At 42.9% G+C, this 23854-nt stretch overlaps 1 protein-coding gene across 1 annotated transcript in view; it reads right to left on the reverse strand.

Moving 5' to 3' along the window:
- Positions 1-23234, reverse strand: part of BIN3 (bridging integrator 3) — an 83760-nt gene extending 60526 nt beyond the window's left edge. Inside the window, exon 1 of the mRNA XM_077469859.1 lies at positions 23138-23234. Within this exon, the coding sequence (XP_077325985.1) occupies positions 23138-23145 (8 nt within the window). The 5' untranslated portion in view covers positions 23146-23234. The remainder of the gene's footprint in view (positions 1-23137) is intronic.
- Between the last annotated feature and the right edge of the window lie 620 nt (positions 23235-23854).

The raw sequence follows: 23854 nt of genomic DNA on the forward strand, positions 1-23854 counted from the left end.
AGTGCAGTTGCACTCATTTTTCCCACAGCTTAGTGAGGCTCTATTTGCACTTGGTGTTTCCAGAGCAAATTTAAAAAAAAATAAAGAAATGTTTATGCTCAAAAAGGTTCAAAGATGCTCAATAAAAACCTGCAAAAGAGCCCAAAAAAGTACAAGCTTCTTTAATCTGAAATAAAAGCATGAATACCCTTAAAAGCAGCTTTTTTTTTTTTTGAGCTGCAGTGTGCAGAAGCCATTAGAGTTCTTCCTTCTGACTAAAATAGAGCCACATAAATAGTGCAGACCAGGCTAGGGATGAATCTACGAGCTGCAGGATTTTGGCTAAAAATGAGAATCGCTATCATTTTGTTTAGAATAAAGATCACGATTCTTGTGGCGGAACATCATCTTTCATATTATACAAAAAAATGGGCTAATTTTACTGTTTAGTTTTCGTTTTTAATTAAAGTGCATTTTTTCCAAGAAAATTGCATTTGAAAGACCGCTGCGCAAATACAGCGCATTATGAAATATTGCAACCGCCAGTTTATTTTCTAGGGTCTCTGCAAAAAAAAAAAAATATTATATCTATATAAAAATAAATAAAATGTTTGAAAAAAATACAGATATTAACTCGTAAGCAACAAGTGTCAAAAAAAGGTTTAGTCTTTAAAGCAGACCTCTACCCAAAAGTGGAAGTTCCGCTCTTCGGAACCCCCCCCCCCCTCCGAAGCCACAATTAGCACCTTTCAGGGGGGAGGGGGTGCTGTATAATCCAGGTATCTGCACCCACTTCCGGGAATAGCGCGAGCCCTCCCCCTGTAGTGTTCTGGGAAACACACAGTTCTCAGGACACAACGGGGACCAGTAAAGATGCGCAGCACGACTCGCGCATGCACAGTAGGGAACCGGGCAGTGAGGCCGCAACACTTCACTTCCCGGTTCCCTGATAGAGGATGGCGGTGGGGGCAGCTGAGAGACAAGCGATTGCTCATCATCTGCTGCCGACATCGCTGGACCCTGGGACAGGTAAGTGTCCATTTATTAAAAGTCTGCAGCTGCAGTATTTGTAGCTGCTGACTTTTAATATTTTTTGTTTAAGGTGGCACTCCTCCTTAAGTGGTTAAACTGACCTCATTTACAGACCGAAGTTCATCCCTTTGATCTAAAAGAACTAAAAAACGTTACAATGTTTTTCTTTATCTTGGCCAAAGCATGCTGTGATAAACTTGGCAAGCTGTCTGTTTTTTTTTTTTTTGACAGCTGTCAGCAGTGAGCAAAGAACTCTGCACTAAATCGATGGAAATGCCATTTTCAGATCGTCAGGGGGTTTGAATCGCGATCTCGATTCTTTAATGCAGCTCTATTGTATGTATATTTTTGCTTGTATTTTATTTCTTCAAAAATAGCCGATTTTTATTTATTTTTTCCTTTCTGAATTAAAGTGATACTAAACTCATACTGTTTGATTTACATTGCTCTTTCTGTATGTGGCTGATTGTACTGTAATTATTTAAATAAAAATCAAAACACCTAAGTACCTTCTTCCTAATTGATCTATAGCCGTCACATGACCAAGATCTTTCCCAGCCTGTCTGCAGGTAAACATAAGCAGGAAGAGCATCTAGTCTTCTGCTGCTGGTTACATGTTCAAAATGAAATAGAGTAAATATAAAAGAATATCAATAAACTGTTTTAAATTGGCATACAAATATATATTTGAAATCAAATCTTTATTATTTTGTGGAAATAACATAGTGTGGGTAGATTTCTGCCAGTCACAGGAGGTGAAGCCTCTGACAATCTACATGTAATATCCTGCCCGTGTTTAGCTGGTTAGTGGATATGAAGGAGGAGGGATGGAGTGGACTGTCATTTACCCCTGTGTATACAACTACATGTCTTTATAGTCACATGGGCTGCTCAGATGTGATAGGGAGGAAATGCTCAGCATAGAAACGAAGCCTATGAACCCGAACCCTGTTACCATGGTAGTAATAAGGGCTAGAAAAACAAAAAAAGAGAGAGAGAGAGAAAAAAAAAAAAAAAGATATACTAAACAATGGTACAATAAGGGACCATGAGACAATTGTCTAAGTGCTCAACCTGTGTCCCTCCAGCTGTTGTGGAACTACAAGTCCCATTAGGTCTCTAAAATACATTACCGTGAACCTCAATAAATGTCACAAATGCCCGTGGACACGTCAGCAAACCAAACATCAGGCTGCATAACTTGTAACATGATGGTGAACAGAGAATGAGAAATAGAAAAAAAGGGAAAACAGAAAAAAAAAAAAAAAAAAAAAACTGTAAATAATATGACATAAAACCTAACCAATGTGCATCCCAGGCACAAGGATTAAACATTACTTAGAAAACGTCAGGTCAGGTGTATCAAAGGCTACAGGATTATTTGTTGCCAAGAAAACACGTAAATGACAAATTATTATCGAGACCACCAGGTTGTACTGTGCCTCACATATACATCTATTAGGCCTCACGGCAGAGGAGCAATCGATCATGATCCCCTCCCCTAATTGGTTGTTTGACATGTTCAATCACCATCCCACGTAACTCATGGGTCTGATCTTTGGATGTAACAAAATGTACTGCTACAGGCTTGTTTAAATCGATCTGTTTGCCCCGCTCTATTTTTGCCAGGGTGGTCCTGATATCACTTCTATGTTTTTGAAACAGTTTTTTCCCCCATGAAGGTTGGAAGCTGGCCACAATGGACATTACTTCCCTATACACCTGCATACCCAATAATCGCAGGTTTACATGCTGTGGGACATTTTCTTAATAGAGAGGAATTTTCACAGCTACCGAAAGAATATATATTGGAATTTCTTGAGTTTGTTCTTGCCAATAACCACTTTACATTTGCGGGAAAAGCATACATGCAGATCTGAGGTACTGCCATGGGGCAGTTCAGCGGCTCCCTCATTCCCAAACCTGTTTATGGGGTAAAGAGAGGCATGCCACATTTAAAAAAGAATGCTCTACAGCGCATGCGCAGCTCACGTGGCACACTTGGATTGGCTCTGGGCCTTGATGCCTGGCAGCGGAACGCGAGGCCCTGCCGACCACAATTCCTGATTGGACACATCTGGCTGACGTGTCCGACCGCCATGGAGCATCCTAGCACAAATAGTTGGTCTGGGCTACCCATCAATAGCACTGCAAGGGACAGGCACACCTTTTAGGCTGAATATCTCCGATTGTAGAATTCATTTTGGTGTTAATTTTGGAGGGAGTATGAAGTTAGAATAAAGGGGTATCACTTTTTCCTAAGGTTCTGATTGTTGGTTAGCTTACTTATATTCTGTCATGCCACTGTATGTACTTTTATCACATGCCTGACGAAGGAGCCTGCGTGGCTCCAAAACATTGCATTTGTTCTTTTTTGATGTGAGCTTTGGACTGCATTTGAAAATCCACGGTGTGCTGCAGAATATGTACATTAATATGCGACGTATCCAGCTGGTGGCCACTACAGGACCCACTGCAGAAGAGCCTTGTGATCCAGGAATGTAGACAAGACTTTCCATTTTATAATCTCCTCTGCTTTGAAGGAACCTGGACCTATTCAGCTCTAGGTGCTTTCAGGCTCATTTGTGCTGGCTAAAGTAGGATCAGCATCTGGCATGTCAGCCTCTTGTAATAGCAATAAACCAAGTGCACATAAACTCCAAAACAATGTAATATACTGCAGCTTAGATGTGGTGGGTGCATTCATCTTTCAGGTTTTTCCCATCTATTTTCACCTGGTGATCCTGCCAATATCACACTTTGGAGGAATTCAATAAAGCAATAAGGACACTTTTCTGGCAGTATGGTCCCTTTAATATCACTTGCGAGTAATTAAATAAAGTTTTGCGCAAGTTTCAGTACCAGTACTGACACGTGTACCAACTCTGAGTCGGCATACAGAGAAATACCAGTGCTCAGAGTTGGGCAACTGGAGCTGGAGAACTGTCATTGCCAGACGTGCAATGCATCATGGGACTTGTAGTTCTGCAACAGCTGGAGGGCCACAGGTTGAGCACCCATGGTCTAAGAGGTCCCCTAACTAACAAGGGGTCCAAAATACATTACCGTGAACCTGAAATGTCACAAATGCCCATGGACACGTCAGCAAACCAAATATCAGGCTGCATAGCCTAGGCGAGCGAAGTAGAAGTGGGAGCGAGTACCTGTCAAAATCGGGTACCCGCTCCACCTCCACAAAAGTGCCATGACTGAAAGAGGAAGGGGGGGGCCTTAAAGCAGAACTTCCCATTTTTGGTGGCGCTCCGCTTTAAGTCCCAGTTGGTTTCTAAGGCCGCATTCACAAAAGGGGTGTACTGTCCTGCACACCTGTGCAAAAGGTCATCCCCGAGCGTACATCCGTGTGGGACCAATACATGGATCAGAACGCACTGGCCCTGCACAGATGTTCACTCAGGCATGCACTTGGAGATCCGTGCAGCCATCTGCCTGTCTCTGATATGAACACTTTATTCGGCAAAGAACATTGGTGCCCTCTGTGCAGGTAAACGCTGCCCTTTGCACAGGTGTATGGAACAGTACGCCTGTGTGAATGAGGCCTAAAAAGCTTGCTGTGTGCCAACATTAGAGGGCTGATAGGCTGCCAAAGTCTGCAGAGAAAAAAAAAATCTGTGTTGTGATCTTTTGAAGATACATTTTCTCCACAGTGCTTAAAGGTACAGAGGTGAATGAGAGCATGTTTTAAATGCTTTTACAGCTTGTACAGAATATGTAAATATTTTTATGTGCGTGATTTGAGAACAGGTTCACTTTAAGCATCTTGACTGAGATCTGTTCCTGCTGAATGTAGCACAAGGTGAGTCAGGGCTTGGAAAAAGAGAGAAGGGGGGGGACTTAAGATAGAATTTGTTTGCTGAGCATATTTGGCTGCATTTGATATTTTTCTCTGTGAACTGGAATTTAGCCAGAAAAACCCTAGAATGGGCTCTGCAGCAAGTTCTGTGCTTCCAAAGCTCTGTAACCCTTCTGTTGCCAAGAAATGCACATCTATGAGCATGTACAGATAGCAATGTTTTCCTGAATGAGTAATGCGAGTCTGAGAAAAGCTATAGCCGATGTATCTCAAACACAGCTTGGATTATACAAAATATATGTATATTTTATACTGTACAACACTGAATTAGACAATTCCCACCACACTTGGGAAAACCGATAGAGCAAAATGATTTGCCATTTTTTAACTGATGATCATTAAGAGATTACTTACATGACCAACAGGCAGAAACGCATAACAAAAATATAAGCCAAAGTATTTGCAGGCATACGCTCTAGTTGCCTAGTGTTTACGTTCTCCTGTTATTTGAATTACTTTATCTAAGGCCCCTTTCACACATGCGGACGATATGTCCGTATTTCATCCATCCGTTTGCAGATGAAATACGGACATACATTCATCCCTATGGGATAGCGGGTGTATGCGGATAAACATACGCAGACACCCGATTTCATCCGCCTCCGCTACTGTCTGATTCTGCAGACGGAGGAAAATCCTATTTTTCTATCCGTCTGCAGAGCGGATCGGATGAACACGGACAGACGGTCCGTGCTCGTCCGATCCCCATAGAGGAGAGCGGTGAGCTGACAGGGCGGTCCCTGCACAGTGTGCGGAGACCGCCCTGTCCGCCGCCGGCTCAGCGGGGACAACGGAGCGATCCCCGCTGAGCGAGCGGATCATCACGGGGCGGATCATTACTGATCCGTCCCGTGTGAAAGGGGCCTAAGTGGCAGGTGAAATTTAACTGGTATTACAGGACTTGACAGAGCAGCAGAGATAAAGTTTGTTTTTAGATGTGAACTACTTGCCTACTGGGCACTTTTACCCCCTTCCTGAACAGGCCAATTATCAGCTCTCAGCACTGTCACATTGTATATGACAATTGCGCGCTCATGCAGCACTGTACCCACATGGCATTTTTATCATCATTTTTTTGAGCTAGATAGAGCTTTCTTTTGGTGGTATTTAATCACCACTGAGTTTTTTTTTTTTTTTGCGCTATAAACGAAAAAATTACTGAAAATTTGGTTTGTTTTAAATCTTTGCAAATAAGTAATTTTTTCTCTTCCATGATATGAACCGATAGGCGGCACTGATGAGGAGTGACTAATGAGGCTGCATTGATGGGTCCCAATAGGCAGTATTGATGAGGCATGACTAATGAGGCTGCATTGATGGGTCCCAATAGGCAGTACTGATGAGGCTGCATTGATGGGTCCCAATAGGCAGTACTGATGAGGCTGCATTGATGGGTCCCAACAGGCAGTACTGATGAGGCTGCATTGATGGGTCCCAATAGGCAGTACTGATGAGGTGTGACTAATGAGGCTGCATTGATGGGTCCTGATAGGGGGCACTGATGAGGCGTGACTAATGAGGCTGCATTGATGGGTCCCAATAGGCAGTACTGATGAGGTTGCATTGATGGGTACCGATAGGCAGCACTGACAATCAGTGTAAATGTACCTGTCAGAATTGCCGGTTACCGGCTCTCTTTTTCTCATTCTGTGACAGCGCTGAGGAAAATAATGTCAATAACCGGCAAGTCTGTTTACAATGTGATCAGTGATTGGACATAGCTGATCACATGGTAAATGGCTGCGGTGATTGGCCCTTTAACTTGATCTGTGATCAGCTGTGTCAGATATGTGGCCCGGTGTGTGCAGGGGGTGGGGTTCTGGGAGGACCTCAACCTCAATAGACGCCCTCCCAGAACTAGCCGACTGTGCAGTAGGCAACAAGCTGCCCGGCACTACATGTCCGGTGCATCGGGCAATAGTCATTGCTTATGCCTGGGAATGGACTAACAAAAACCCAGGCACTAGGTTGCAATTTCTAGTAGCAATGTCGACCTGGCACATGGAATTTGTTGAGCTCTGTGGTATTAAACCCAAAACCAATATTTATTATATTGCAGCTTACCAATTCTGTAAAACCTTTATCCCAAAAGAAACAAAAAACTGTTGTCTTGGCCTCCAGTCATTTAGAATCGGCTAGATCATTCTGCGCATGCATCGCCACTGCATGAATGACTCATTCAGGGGGCAAAAATCGAAACAGCAATAGTGTTTAATCAGTGGCAGTTGTATAAATGTAGCACAAAAATTACACGTGTATAGCGTACTGACAATGTTTTATGCCAAATCTCCCTGCCAGCAAAATCCTACAGAAAACAATGCGAAAATATTTTTTTTTTCCAAACATGCACATTTTTAAATAGTCAATCAATAGCTTATTTTTTTTTTTTTTTTTATATATATCATTAGCTTTTTATGTGGCACTTTCAAGATAACCAACCCTTAAATTAGAACTAAAAAGGCAAAACTTTTATTTATTTTTTCGCTTTGGATGGAGTGGAGATGGATTAGAGAATGTGTCAGTTTTTGTCGTCTGTTCCCAATTAGGGAGATTCAACCTCTCTATTTGTCATGTTTACCATTATTATTAACAGTACAAGAAAATTAAAAATTTTGGGTTGTCTCCAGAAAAGTAAATATAGGGGAAATCTTCCAATGGGGACACTATTTCTGGTGACCCGGGGGTCCTCAAGAAATTCCCTCAAAGTGATAGTAAAGTCATTTATTTTTTTCCCCCATACAAATAACAAACATATTATACTTACCTGCTCGGTGCAGTGGATTTGAGCAGCTGAGCCCAGATCTTCCTCTTTTCAGGTCCCATTTCTGTGCTCCTGGCCCCTCCCTCCTGATCAGTGCCCTCACAGCAAGCAACTTGCCAAGGGGGCACCCAAGCCGAATCACAGCTCCCTGTTTTCATTCAGACTCGTGCACATCGCTGGACAGAGAGGGGCCTTAGGCAAGTATTAGGGGGGCTGCTGCACACAGAAGGCTTTTTATCTTCATGCATAGAATGTATAAAGATAAAAAAAAAGTATCATTAAAGCGGGAGTCCGCCGGGAGTGTGCGTTTTTTTTTTTTTTTTTTTTTTTAAAAGCCAGCAGCTACAAATACTGCAGCTGCTGACTTTTAAAATAGTGACACTTACCTGTCCAGCGCGCCCGCGATGTCGGCACCCGAAGCCGATCTCTCAATCGTCTCTCGGGTGCTGCCGCCGCCATCTTGGGTATGGGAATCAGGAAGTGGAGCCTTTCGGCTTCATTTCCCGGTTCCCTACTGCGCATGCGCGAGTCGCGCTGCGCAATGAGGATGGACCCGCTGCCTCTGGGATCTGTGTGTTTCCCAGCAGGCAGCGGGGGACTTTCGGAAAGGGGCGTAATCTACGCCCCTTTCCGCAGAGAGCTATCCAGGAAGTGGGTGCAGATACCTGTACTGTACAGGTACCTGCACCCCCCTCCCCCCTGAAAGGTGCCAATTGTGGCATCGGAGGGGGGGAGGATTCCAATGAGCGGAAGGTCCACTTTAGGGTGGACCTCTGCTTTAATACACCTTTAATTTGCAGGGATATCACTTCCTGTTTGGCTATTTTACAGGAAGTGAAGGGAGATCTCCTCAATTGAGCACAGATGGCAAAAAAATTAAAACTGACAGGGATTATAACCCTCCCTCACTCTATCCAAAATGAAAAAAAAAAAAATTTAAATAATAAAGTTTTGCCTACTTTAACCACTTGCTTACTGGGCACTTAAACCCCCCTCAGTCCCAGACCAATTTTCAGCTTTCAGCGCTGATGCACTTTGAATGACAATTGCGCGGGCATACAACACTGTACCCAAATGAAATTTTTATCATTTTTTTCCCACAAATAGAGCTTTCTTTTGGTGGTATTTAGTTACAGCTCGGAGTTTTATTTTTTGCTAAACAAACAAAAAAAGATGCAAAAAAAAATAAAAAATCATGTTTAATAGTTGGTTATAAAATTTTGCAAACGGGTCATTTTTCTCCTTCATTGAAGTGCGCTGATTAGGCGGCACTGATAGGCTGCACTGGTGGGCACTGATAGGCTGCACTGGTGGGCACTGATAGGCATAGTTAAGGCGGCACTAATAGGCACAGATAAGGCGGCACCGATGGGCACAGATAAGGCGGCAAAGATGGGCACGGATGGGTGGCACGGATGGGTACCACTGATAGATGGGACTGATGGGCACTGATAGGTGGCACTGGGGTGCAGCACCTTTGAGGCAGATTATGGGCACTGCTGGGTGGCACTTACTTTTTAAACATTTGGCACTGCAGGGGGCAGGTGGGCACTAGCAGGGCTGGCCGTGATCGGGACTGATGTTCCGATCACGGCCGCCGGTGATCGGCTTTTTTTTTTCTCCTCGCGCTGACAGCGCGAGGAGGAATAATAGCCGATTACCGGCTCCGTTATATCACATGATCAGCTGTCATTGGCTCCCAATAGGCGAGTCTCATGGACTCGCCGATCACAGAGCGCGTTGCGCGCGCCCCTCAGGGGGCGCGCAGGCCGCTCGTGCACGGGACGACGTCAATAGACGTAGTCCCGGCAAAGGAGATCCGCGCTGTAGCCGTCATTTGGCTATAGCGCGGATCTCAAGTGGTTAACCTAAATGCTTCTATATAATGCCCCAAAGTTATTCATGCACATATACAGCTCTGGATTGTTGAAAGAAACTGAAACTCTCAGGGGTGATACTGTACGTATATAAATATGGGGAGAATGTACAAACCTCACATTGGCAGCATCCCTGACCAGAACTCAAGCAGTTAGACTGGCATCACAAGACAAAAGCTCTAAGCACGTTTCATATGGAGGTGTTTGTGGGAGGAGGGGGCAGAGTTACACTTTCCATATCCAGAAGTACCATGCAATTCTCTTTGCTCTACTTGGACAAACAAAATAGCAAGGAAGTGAAAGGAAGAAGAACATGCGCAGTAGAAGCCGATTATTGGGGGCCAATATTCAAATTTTTCAAATAATTGGTATCGGTCAGAAACTCACCGATATTGGTCAGACTTCCTCCTCCCCTTGTCCCTGTGCGGCGTCCGCTGTAGTCTCTGTCACCGGCACAGCGGGCAGCAGAGACACATCACTGCAGCCGTGGGTGAGCAGAGAGAGAGAGTTATGTCATCTCTCATCGCCCGCCCGGATGCGGATGTCTACCCACCCGGACACCGCTGGGAGGAGGCTGCCAGAAGTAGTGACAAGCTGCATATTGGTGTGTATATGGGTGGCAGGTGACAGTAATGTACAGAATATCGGCACCGATAACAGTTATTGGCCTGAAAAGGTGTCAGAAAATCAGTCGACCCCTAATACACAGGGTCTGGGAATTAAAGTGCATCTTATATGCTTATGATCACAGGTTCAGTTTAACCACTTCCAGCCCAAGGACGTCATTCAGGCAGGCATCATTCAGATATCATCTTTTACAGCCGGTAATTCTGTGCACCGTAAGAACAATCATAGCGGCAGTCCAGCTGCTTGATCATTCTTATTGGCGGCAGGAGAGGCCAACCACCCGCCACCCACCAGTGCTTCTCCCGGTTCGCCTGTGCTGTCGGGGAGCCGGGGAAGGAATCCGCCACATGTTGATCATAGAGATCTCCAGTGACCAGCCCAGCGCAATGTTATGACGTCACATCCGGCCAGTGGAAGTAAACAAAGCCTAGGACTCAGCTGGAAAAAAAAGAGATCATTATCATTCTTATAGACCCCAGATATCTCCATAAAGAGGACCTGTCACACACTTTTCCTATTATATATATCCTATTCCTTGTAATAGGAATAAAATTGATCCAAAGAAAAAATGTAAAGAGAAAGTATAAAAAGTTAAAAATTAGACCCCTTTCACACTGGGGCTGCCCGTGCATTTGGCACGAAAGCGCTGACAGTGGGCGTTGACCACGCGATCGCTCCGTCAAATGACGGAGAGTTCACTTTTTAAAAAAACGACGTCATGTCCAGTCCTATCTCTGTACCCATCAGTACAGTGTGAGCAGAAAAGGGAGAGATCGGGCGCAGCAGCGCTGTGGGCTGGATCTGTAGTGCCCACAGCGCTGCTCTGTGCCCATTGCAGTACTCATCCATGCGCAGCCATCCCATCCACCCCCAGGCATACTCAGTTATGCTCAGTCATCCCATCCATACTGAGTCATCCCCATCCATGCCACTACAGTGCCTCACAAAAGTGTAATAGGTAGTCAAATTAGATTTGAAATGTATGCCTCTAGAACAGCTGATGGGACTCCCTGCATGTTGGGCCTCTGTATCTGGCCAAAACAAACAAAAGTGCCTCCAGTCAGGATCAATTAGTTTAATAGATATACAAATGCATTTGTTCACTTACATAGGATAAAAGCGAGTTCAGCACATAGATTCCTCAATAGTGGCGTCCACCCAGCATGGAGACATAGTATAATTGAGTCCGTTCATAGAGGAGAATAGAGTCCCATCCATCAGGATATCCTGGTGCAGTCTTAGGGGCTGAAAACGAGGCTTGGTTTCAATCCACTCAGGATGACAATCATCCAGCGGGGTGACATCCCTACAAGTGCAACAATGTCTTGGCGCAATGCGCTCTGTGTACAACAGGCGCGTGCCTTTCTCAAGCCTAGGAGAAGGCTTTACTTTCCAAAAAGGGGGTCATTTGTGCTTTCCTGGCTTGTTAGTGTCTCAAGAAATGAGATAGGCAGTTAGTACTTCAGGTGTGATCAATTTTCAGAGATTGGCACCATAGCTTATGAACGCTATCACAAAGACCAAATAATATTAGGGATGCACCGAAATTTCGGCCGCCAAAAACATATCAGCCGAAAATGCCCTTTTCGACAATTTGCTGAAAGAGAAAAATGGCCGATAATGGAACCGAAAATGGGGCGGGGGCCTGGTCGGGAGGGGGCTCCTGTACCATGTCCCCAGTCTCTGACCATCTCCTGTATAAAAATATGTTTTGGTATCAGTTTCGGCACCAAAAAACCCATTCGGTGCACCCCTAAATAATATACAATAATTTGGGTTACCGTATTTGCCGGCGTATAAGACGACTGGGCGTATAAGACGACCCCCTATTTTTCCAGTGCAAACTTAGGTTTTGGGCTATACTGACCATAGAAGACTAGCCCCCTTCGGAGGCAACACCATTTAAAAAAAAACCATCAGAAACGTAAAAAAAAAAACACATCAGACTTAACATCAGAAAAAACTTGTGAACTACAAGTCCCAGAGATCCCACAATTGTCAGGCAGCAACAATGAATCCTCTCCTCCAAAGCACCATAAATCATACCTGTATTTTTGGGAAGATCTGGAGCTGGATGTGCAGTATAGGATGCCTTGTTTATATGTAGAGCGCCAGGTACAAAGTAAATGATGCTGTGTTAGTGCAGTAGGAACACTGCAGAATACAGTGTACATACAATGTGCACCACTAAGCCAATCATGGCAGGCAATGTATTTTACTAATCTGTTGATGGATACAAAGCCTGCTCGGATTGGCAGAGGCTGTGACATCATCAGCCCGCGCCGCTCTGACTCATTGTACTGTATCCTGCTCGGATTGGCAGAGGTTGTTACTCCAATCCGAGCAGGCTTAGCAAGGCTCTGTATTCATCAACAGAGTGCACCGGCCGCCGGGATTGGCTGAGCGGTGCATACTGTATGTATACAGTATTAACGAGCACCCAGCGGGCTGAAATCCATTGCGGCCACTTCATACCCGGCGTATAAGACGACCCCCACTTTTTGGCTGTGTAATTTAGGTGTAAAAGGTCGTCTTATACGCCGGAAAATACGGTATTTTTACCAAAGATATGGAGCAGTATGAAAATTTAGGCCAAAATTTATGAAGAATAAAGTGAAAAATCAACCAGCGCTAAAAAACACAACAAATACAGTGAAAAGAAATATAAAAGTGCAGCTAGAATACTGTAGGTCAAATTACCAAATCCCACATTTCAAAATTCAAAAAATATATCAGTACAGCGCAAATACAAAATAATACAGTAAATATCATAAAGTGAAAAAAATATAAATGAAAAGTCCATATAGTGAAAGATATTCAGAAAGAGTCCACTTGTGTAATGTATCTTCAATCAATATATCAAGTGACGATGTGATCCCTTCACCATTGAGCAAGTTGAACTCTCACCTCAACAAGTGGACCTCTGATAAATCAGATAGGTCAAAAACGCATGTTCCCATCAAGGGTAGATCATAAGGTTACAGCAGACCAAGCGGAAGCATTTCCAGGTAAGGTTCTCCTCCGTATCATCAGATCAATGTGATATCATATAAAAAAGAACAGGCAAATCTAGTGCTCTCCGTTGATGTAAATTTATTAAACAAATAAATAAAAGACAAATACCACTCACATTTAAAGGCACTGATCTCCAGTGCTGAGTGCTCAGATAAAAAGTACCATGCATGGATCAGTGTGTCAGCTGGCGGATGACGTCACGACGCAGGTCACGTGGTCCGTACGCGTTGCGTCCCAGAAAGTAGGCGGGACTTCATCAGCGGTGACGGAATGACGTCGGACGGCCGCTTTTATACCAACACACCATTAGAGAACCAATAGTAAGCGGAGTTGTGCGCAAGACAGATACCGTAGACAGCACGTATCAAACGTGACACCGGAACATAAATCTGCGTTCACTCCAAACACAGGAAGGAGAGAGAGAGCATCAAAAAATATAAATATGCTATGGAGACATGAAAACAAAACCAGAGGGAAGCAAAATAATAGTCTGCTAATTGGCAACAAGATACAATCCTTTACATATTCTCACATAAACTATGTGAAGACCGAAAAAAGGATATTGCCTAAAGAAACAGTACAATATAATCCCCTGGTAAGTCAAAAATAGAAATCTAGTGAATATACCCGCAATGCCGCTGACGTCATCAGAAAGCTACACTGATCCACACATATGGTACATATTGTTATCAACCCATGTGTGGATCAGTGTAGCTTTCTGATGACGTCAGCGGCATTGCGGGTATATTCACTAGATTTCTATTTTTGACTTACCAGGGGATTATATTGTACTGTTTCTTTAGGCAATATCCTTTTTTCGGTCTTCACATAGTTTATGTGAGAATATGTAAAGGATTGTATCTTGTTGCCAATTAGCAGACTATTATTTTGCTTCCCTCTGGTTTTGTTTTCATGTCTCCATAGCATATTTATATTTTTTGATGCTCTCTCTCTCCTTCCTGTGTTTGGAGTGAACGCAGATTTATGTTCCGGTGTCACGTTTGATACGTGCTGTCTACGGTATCTGTCTTGCGCACAACTCCGCTTACTATTGGTTCTCTAATGGTGTGTTGGTATAAAAGCGGCCGTCCGACATCATTCCGTCACCGCTGATGAAGTCCCGCCTACTTTCTGGGACGCAACGCGTACGGACCACGTGACCTGCGTCGTGACGTCATCCGCCAGCTGACACACTGATCCATGCATGGTACTTTTTATCTGAGCACTCAGCACTGGAGATCAGTGCCTTTAAATGTGAGTGGTATTTGTCTTTTATTTATTTGTTTAATAAATTTACATCAACGGAGAGCACTAGATTTGCCTGTTCTTTTTTATATGATATCACATTGATCTGATGATACGGAGGAGAACCTTACCTGGAAATGCTTCCGCTTGGTCTGCTGTAACCTTATGATCTACCCTTGATGGGAACATGCGTTTTTGACCTATCTGATTTATCAGAGGTCCACTTGTTGAGGTGAGAGTTCAACTTGCTCAATGGTGAAGGGATCACATCGTCACTTGATATATTGATTGAAGATACATTACACAAGTGGACTCTTTCTGAATATCTCTTTCACTATACGGACTTTTCATTTATATTTTTTTCACTTTATATTTACTGTATTATTTTGTATTTGCGCTGTACTGATATATTTTTTGAATTTCAAAATTTATGAAGACAAAAAAATTTAAAAATTTGCAAAATGTTATAATAGAAACTAAGAAAAAAGCGCTTTTTTTTTTTATTTATTTTTTTTTACAGAATTTTCGGTCCTTTTTTCTTTCATAGCACAAAAAAACCCAACAGTGATTAAGGGCATTTTCAAACTGAGGCGCGGAGTGTCAGCAGTAAAGCGCCGCTTTACTGTCATTTTAAAGGCGCTTTTCGGCCGCTAGCAGGGTGCTTTTAACCCTGCTAGGGCCAAATAAAGGGTTAAAAGTGACGCTCCCATGATGCTTTGCAGGCGCTGTCCATTGATTTCAGTGGGCAGGGGCACTTTAGGAGCGGTGTCTACATACTGCAAAGATGCTGCTTGCAGGACTTTTTTTTAACATCCTGCAAGCGCATCGCTCCAGTGTGAAAGCCGTCGGGCTTTCACACTGGAGTGACAGGAGAGGCGCTTTACAGGAGCCATTTTTAATGCTATAGCGCCTGTAAAGCACTTCAGTGTGAAAGTAGCCTAAATACCACCAAAAGAAAGCTCTATTTGTGTGAAGAAAAAAAAAAAAAGGGACAAAAATTTCATATGGGTACAGTGTTGCATAACTGAGTAATTGTCATTCAAAATTTGAGAGCACCGAAAGCTGAAAATTGGTCTGGTTAGAAAGGGGGTTTAAGTGCCCAGTGGGTAAGTGGTTAAAGAGAAGTATGAGATTTTCTGTTTTTTTTTGTTTTTGTTTTTTTTAAATCATACTTACCTAGCTGGATGCAACATCGGATCGATGCTGCATCTGTACCCCGCCGAGCAATCAAACACCACCGATCGCTCGGTTCGCAGAGCTCCTTCCCTGGAGCGCTGGGCTGTGGAGGGAACTGGAGCGACAGGCTCAGGCTCTGAGCAGCTCGCTGAAAGCCTGAGCCAGGTGTCTGACCAGGCATGTGAGCAGATCCCGACCATATGGTCACGATCCTTCCCGAGCCTGAACTGGCTTCAGCCCGCTGTCAGCTGAAAACAGGCAGAATGAACTAAACTCCTGTGATCCGTAGGAAAAATACAGCCAAACGAGCCTTGGTTGTACTTCTCCTTTAAAATAGACTATTTCACCTTTCTATCTGAAGCTGTGTTGGTATTTTATAATACTCTGTAAAAACTGCTAAGTGTTAATATCCTGGCAACCGATGCATGTGTCACTCATTAGTGCCAGTTTTACACAGCTATTCACACCTGTCAATCACCAGACTCCTAATGTAACACAATCAGATGAAGAAAACAGGGAGGCTGCACTTGACATTACTGTCTATGTTCGTCCTCTAGGTCTAGGGTATCACATATAGAGGTGGTTCTTAGGAAATAAAACACAGCTCCTAAAAAGACAAAACTACCAACTAGTAGGGAAAAAAAGTTAAAGCCCAACTCAGGGTATTACACAAGAGATATGCAGAGAAAAAAATACAAATTAAATACACCGATATAGAAGAATTGATTTGGTAAGATACAACTGAATCTAGACTTCTATTCTATTCTATTACTTGATTTAGATCCTTAGAACAGGCAATTCTGATAAGAGGAAAAAAAAACAATAAAGGTCATCCATTAAAGGGATGGAATGAACATGATAATGTGTTAACCACTTAAGAACCGGAAGGATTTGCCCCCTTAATGACCAGGCCATTTTTGCGATATGGCACTGCGTCGCTTTAACTGACAATTAGTGAATCGGTGAGTTAATTCACATAAGGGGGAGAGGAATCACATTTCACAGCGGTGTGGTGAAGGAAAAGGCGGTTTGAGAGAGAAAGAAAAAACACTGATCAATATTGCTTGTTAAAGTGAAATATGTTTTGGAGACTCACAGACTTTTGCAACATTGTATGAACACTGCATATGCTCTGCAATACTCCCTGAGGAGTGTTTAAATGTATAGTGTGAACTATCACTTATTCACTGGGTTATTTATTTTTATTTAATGTTTATTAACTATTAATAATTTTTTTATTTATGTATACAATTTTTTTGAGCTATATCTGATGCACTTAGTATAATATTTAGTGGTGTAATAGTCACTTGGTTTAACGCCACGTGTTTCAATTATTTATAATAGGAACAAATACACAGAAATTACACATTATTTTAAGTGGCTGCTTAGTGGGGAAGGGTTCTTTTGATGGAAGCGCAGTGGTAAATACACAGGCGCACCGATACTGTGTAAATGTCACTTGCAGGGAAGGGGTTAACACTAGGGGGTGATCAAGGGGTTAAATGTGTTCCCTAGGGAGGGTTTCTAACTGTGTGGGCAGTGTAGTGACTGGGGGAGGAGACCACTTGCTGTTGCTAATCACCAAGAACAGACAATACGTCCATCCTCCAGACAGAACGGGGATCTGTCTGTTTACATCTAGACATTTTGTTTATATTGTAAGCTCTAATGAGCAAGGCCCTCCAATTCCCTTTTGTACCAAATTGTAATGTAACTGTAATGTCTGCCCTCATGTTGTAAATCGCTGTGCAAAGGGTTGGCGCTATATAAAACCTGTGTAATAATAATAAAAATGCCATAAAACTATCCCCTATTTTGTAGATGCTATAACTTTTGCACAAACCAATCAATATACGCTTATTGCATTTTTCCCCCCCCAAAATATGTAGAAGAATACATATCGGCCTAAACTGAGGAAAAAAATATTTTTTTTAATATATATATATATATATATATATATATATATATATATATATATATATATATATATATATATATATATATTATTTTATTTTATTTTATTTTTTTTGGGGGGGGGGGGGGGATATTAATTATAGCAAAAAGTAAAAAATATTGCAAACATTTTCAAAATTGTCACTCTTTTTTGTTTATAGCGCAAAAAATAAAAACCGCAGAGGTGATCAAATACCAAAGAAAGCTCTATATGTGGGAAAAAAGGGACGTCAATTTTGTTTGGCTACAATGTTGCACGACTGTGCAATTGTCAGTTAAACTGATGCAGTGCCGAATCGCAAAAAGTACTCTGGTCAGGAAAGGGGTAAAATCTTCTGGGGCTGAAGCAGTTAAAGCAGTGGTGGTCAACTTTCTTGATATGGGGGGCCCTGACATCCCCAGAGCCGCACATAAAATGTAATGTTACAGAGACTGCAGACATGCAATAGGAGATGGTTAAAAGCTTGCCAACATGCTATAGGACTTGTCGGAGATTGTGAATGCGCTATAATTGTTAAAACTGGGGACATGCCTTAGGAAGTTTTCAAAGACTGGAGACAAATTATATATCACTGCTAGATAGGGGATGCACCGATACTAGTTTATTTTTCTAAGTATTTATATGTTCATTTTTGTTCATCATGTTTTAAGTTAAGTTTACATATTTACAGTGGATATAAAAAGTCACCCTCCCCCCTCCCCCCCCCCCCCCCCCCCGCTTTCTGTGATGCAAAAAAATGAGACAAAAATAAATCATTCCAAATCAGTCAGCTTGCGAGGGCATTTCCTGTGCACAGCTCTCTTCAGATCACCACACAGATTTTCAAAGGGATTCAGGTCTGGACTCTGGCTGGGCCATTCCAAAACTTGAATCTTCTTCTGGTGAAGCTATTCCTTTGTTGATTTGGTGTATGTTTTTGGTCGTTCTAATGCTGAAAGGTGAATTTTGCCTTCATGTTCAGCTTTCTAGCAGAAGCCTGAAGGTTTGGTGCCAACATTGGCTGGTATTTGGAACTGATCACAATTCCCTCTACCTTGACTAAGGCCCCTGTTCCAGATGAAGAAAAACAGTCCCAAAGCATGATGCTGCAAACACCATGCTTCACTGTGGGTATGGTGTTCTTTTGGTGATGTGCAGTGTTGTTTTTGCTCCAAACCTACGTTTTGGAATTATGGCCAAAAGTTAATCCTTGGTTTCATCAGACCAGATCATTTTCCCACATGCTTTTGAGAGACTTCAGATGTGCATTTATTATTTTTTAGTTAAAGGTGGACTTATTCTTTACATTGTGGTAAAAAAGAGATTCTTTATTATTAAACACCTGCTTGTATAAAAACCTCAGGAGGTCTCCATTCATCTCCTGTGAGCTCAATGTTAGAAGCTGTCTGGAGTATGTGGTCATCCTGGAGATAACTGTCTAAAGCTTCGTACACACGATCGGATTTTCCGCAGACAAAACCTCAGACTTTTGTCCGAAGGTGTGTGTCTGGATTTTGTCTTGCATACAAACAGCAAGGAACGGTCGGCCAACAAACACGAACGTAGTGACGTACTGCATGGTTTTTCAGCTCTTTAGCACCCCCTTTGGGCTCCTTCTGCTAATTTTGTGTTAGAAGTTTGGTGAGTGATGATTCACACTTTTCAGTTAGTTTCTGAATGGCCATTCATCAACCTGATATGTTGCGGAATCAGAGGAGATAATGTGTTATTTATTATTGGCCTTGGAGTTATCGCTTTGACCCAAGTTCAGTCCAGGAATAGGAGGAGGAAGATTTATTGGACCAAAAATTGTTTGCTTTATTAATCGTGACCAATTATGTCATATGCTTTTGCTGCGGGAGCTCCAGGAGAATAATCCAGATTTTCGCAATTATCTCCAGATGATGGACCCCTGCTTTTACCAACTCTTGGCATTGTTGACCCCCTATATTAAGAAGCAGGACACATGCATGAGACTTATTTTATTTTTTGATTGAATAATAATGATTTGATTTGGTATAATTTTCTATATTTTTGGATACATAGAATGCACTGTTTGGTTCTATTGGCAGATAGCATGTCTAATTGTATCCATTTTCTTTTTTTAATGCACAATAAAAAAAATAAAAAATACTTGGCAAAGTGTTTTACTTCAAATGATAGTTTGGGAGTAGGCAGTTACATTTAAAAAAAATACGATGTAAAATTGACAAGGGACAGCAACATAGTTGTATCTTTGATCTTAAAACCTACGAGATAATGGTGTTGTGGTAACTTGCCCCTTGTCCGGACTTGTGTACACACGTTCGGAAAATCCGACAACAGACATTTGTCCACGGAAAATTTTCAAACCTGCCATCCAACATTTGTCCGCGGAAAATCTGACAACAATTGTCCAAAGGAGCCTACAAACGGTCGGATTTTCCACCAACAGCCTGTTATCATACGTTTCCCGATGGAAAAACCGATCTCGTGTACGCGGCTTAAGAGGGAAATTTTCTCAAACTTTCTGTTGCATCTCTACTGACAGGAATAGAAGGGAAATTTTCCCAAAGGGACATGGCAAAAAAGGAAGAATGAACTGACAGAGGTTTCAAACCTTACTTTATCCAAAAAAATCTTTTTTTTCTACACCTAACACATTAACATTTAAAAGAAAAGCAAATATTTGCATACAGGTTAAAGTGGAACTCTACCCATAACAACTGTTCTTTAGCAAGGGACATACATTCCACGTTAACCACTTGCTTCTCTGCACTTATACCCCCCCCCCACCTTCCTGTCCAGGCCAGTTTTCAGCGCTGTCATATTTTTAATGACAATTGCGCGGTCATGCAACACTGTACACAAAGTACATTTTTTTTTCACACAAATAGAGCTTTCTTTTGGTGGTATTTAATCACCATTGGGTTTTTTTATTCTTTGCTAAACAAAAAAAAACAAAAAAAACACGTTTTTCAAACAGGTCATTTTTCTCCTTCAGTGAGGTGGCACTGGTGGGTATGGATTTGCAGCAATCGAGGGCACAGATTAGCAGTACTGTTTGGCACTTAGGGGACCAATGTCCCTCTAAGACCCCTTTCACACTGTGCCACCCCTAGCATTGGCGGTAAAATGCCGCTATTTTTAGCGGAGTTTTACCATCGGATTTGTGGCACATTTTGGCCGCTATCAGGACGTTTTTAACCCTTGCTAGCAGCCAAGAAAGGTTTAAAACCGCCCGCAATAATCGGCGTTTCGGCGGCGGTATAGCCGCACTGACCCATTGATTTTAATGGGAAGGAGCGGTGGAAGAGTGTTAAACACACCGTTCCAAAGAAGCTGCTGGCAGGACTTTTCCTGATGCCCTGCCAGCGCACCGCTCCAGTGTGAAAACCCCCAGGCAGCAGCTGTTTGAGGACAGATTGCAGGCGCTATTTTTAACGCTATAGCACCTGCAAAATGCCCTCAGTGTGAAAGGGGTCTAATAGAAGGCGGTCACCGGCTTTATTCTTTTCCTCACGCTGACATTGTGAGGAAGAAAAAAAAAAAAAAAAAAAAAAAAAAAGTCGGTAACCGGCTTCTGTTTTCTTCTGAGATCAACTGTCGTCCAATGAGATCGGCCCTTTACCCTGCTCTGTGATCAGCCGAGTCCAAAGAACTTAGCGATCACAGAGCATGATGCGTGGGTGGTGCAAGATCGTACATGGACGCCTTCCTGGCATTTGAGGTCTGCACTGTAGTGGCTATAGCGCGGGCGTCAAGTGGTTAATAATTATGCTACCAAAACTAATGTGTGCTGTAAATTGCCCCCAACATTGTTCCTGTTTCTTCTTGCTGGAGGCTGCCATTTTGCTGAAGCCCAGAGCCACTGAGCGACAGCAGCATACCTTTAGGCTGTCAGCAGATCGATCTCTGCAAATTCAGCACAGTGGTGAAAATGGAGAGCAACTGAGCATGTGCAGAGTAGGATGAGACCGTATATTACTGGATTTTAAACAGCATGGACACTTATTTTTTATGTGTTACATAACTATACCTGCAAAATGAGCCTGCCTGAAGTCATCTAGCAGGGCTTACATTTTCTGAATAAAATTCCATTCATAAGATGTGCAACTGGTGTTCACACAGCAGCAGTACACAGGAACACCAGAACTGGCCTAGTTTTGCTAAGCCTCAGTTATGACATACTGTATTTACTAAACCAGGATGATAGAGTGCTAATTAGTACATACTCTTGCACTACAAACAGTAATGAAATAAAAAACACAGCTCAATACGAGACAGTAATAGTCAGTGTTGCCAGCCCGTTTATTTCTAGGATTTGCATAGTTTATGCATCTGATGACATGACGATTGAGACTAACACACTAGGAGATCTGTGTAAAGCCACTATACAATCAGATTGTACAATCCACTCTTGATTTATCAATCCTTTTGTAATATGAGGACTTAAGCAATCAATTTTAGTTACCAATCAGGCAGGCTCCTATACTATAGAATTGATGGTAGATCTAAAAGGGGATTGTACAATCAAATTGTATAGTGTATTTTCAGCCTTATAGTGGTGACGCTCTTTATTTTTTCGCTCTATTTGCAATTCAAATTAAAAGGTTCTAATCCACAAACAATCGAATAGCCATGACTTCCCATTTCCGATTGATTTAGGCTGGGTTCACATTAATTTACACCATACATAACGTAGGACTCAATTCGCACCGAAATATATATAGGACCCCCCTTCTTTTTTTGTCCACACTAGAATCGGACCATGTGGGCGTTTAGCCCCATGCAATCGGATTGCACAGTTTGCACTGCGTTCTGCAAACAGATTTAGGGGTGTCATCAGTAGGGATGAGCTCAGGCGTGTTTGCATGGTCCACGTGCTGAGCTCACCAGGAAGTCGGCGCTGCCCTGCGCTAATCACAGGCATTGAGACATTGCACGATCTCTGCATCCGCACATCGGGGCAATGTCTCACTGCCTGTGATTAGCGCAGTGCTTTGCCGACTTCCTGGCGGGCTCTGCACGTGGAGCATGCGAACACGCCTGAGCTCATCCCTAGTCATTAACTTTATATTGAAATCCGCAGTCGTTTGCAGAGCACAGTAGGAACTGCCTGCAATTCTGATGTGGTGTGGGATTCGCTACAGTTCCTGCAACCACGTCAGTGTGAACCAGGCTTTAGACTCATTAGAGTCAAACCAAGTCAATCAGCCAGGGTGGGAAAAAAAAAATCAATCATTTTGCATCAGTCCACTGAGATTTTTGGACTATGAAGATGGTCGTATTTCAATCAATTCGATTTTTGAGATTACAGAGATGCGATCAATAACTTACATCATGAGCTACAGTTATAGCTGAGTAATCAATCAAAATCCTCTCCCCCAGGCCTGGCATATTAATGGTATGGGTTATGAACTATAGAGCGATCATTATTGAAACTTCATTGGCCACCATAATAGAGATAAGGCCACTAACTAAGACGACTGAGCCACAACTGAATGAAAAACGACAGAATGTGAAGGTAGTGACAACTGACACTTCCACAGCCTGGCACTGCCCATGGGAAGCAGAGAGAGCTGGTGACACCAGACACAGCGCACACAGAAGCTGTAGAAGCTGTATGGCCGCCCACTCACCAACTCATCTTCCCCAGGTCCGTCCTCCCCGCTCTCGGTGTTTTCCTTCTCCGTCTTCCGGGTTTCTGTCTACAAACAGGAAGTTTACATTCCTCACATCGACTGACCGGAAATGACGACACCGGAGGGCGCGGCCACGTGTTCGGCTGCTCTCGTAGGTCTTCGCAAGCAAGCGGGAGAGTTTCCATAGGAACCGCAATCAAAGTGGACTGCGCATGTTCAGAGTAGTTGGCGGCAAATGCGGCTGTGAAGGAGAGCTGTGGGCTGTGATTGTGTGTGAGGAGGAACCTTACACAGGGGAAAGCTTCCCTCTAAAAAAAATTGAGTTATTAGGTAGAACAAAGCTCCAATACTGTCATCCTAAAAACGAAGCCACACTCTAAATTAAAGCAGACTTTCACCCTAGGGTTGTAACATCATCCCTTTAAACCCAGACACATATGAATTACACAGGTTCTGGGGCTGATTTATTGCAGACACGGCACCAAGTGAGTTTAACTGTTGCTGACCAGCCGCTGTCGTTATACGACGGAAGGTCGGCTCTCCTGCGCAAATCGCCTCAGCTGTACGGCAGCTCAAGGAGGCGCGACAGCGAAAGCATATGTCCCAACAGTTCGGGATTGTCCAGGACAGTATTGCAATTGGCAGATCTGTCCCAGGCACCTTCATTTTGGGACAATACAGTGTCCCAGAATTGCCTCCTGGCCCTGTGGCAAT

Source organism: Lithobates pipiens, unplaced genomic scaffold (genome assembly GCF_037356315.1).
Source record: "Lithobates pipiens isolate NorthernLeopardFrog02 unplaced genomic scaffold, aLitPip1_a1.2 Scaffold_8, whole genome shotgun sequence".
NCBI lineage: Eukaryota > Metazoa > Chordata > Amphibia > Anura > Ranidae > Lithobates > Lithobates pipiens.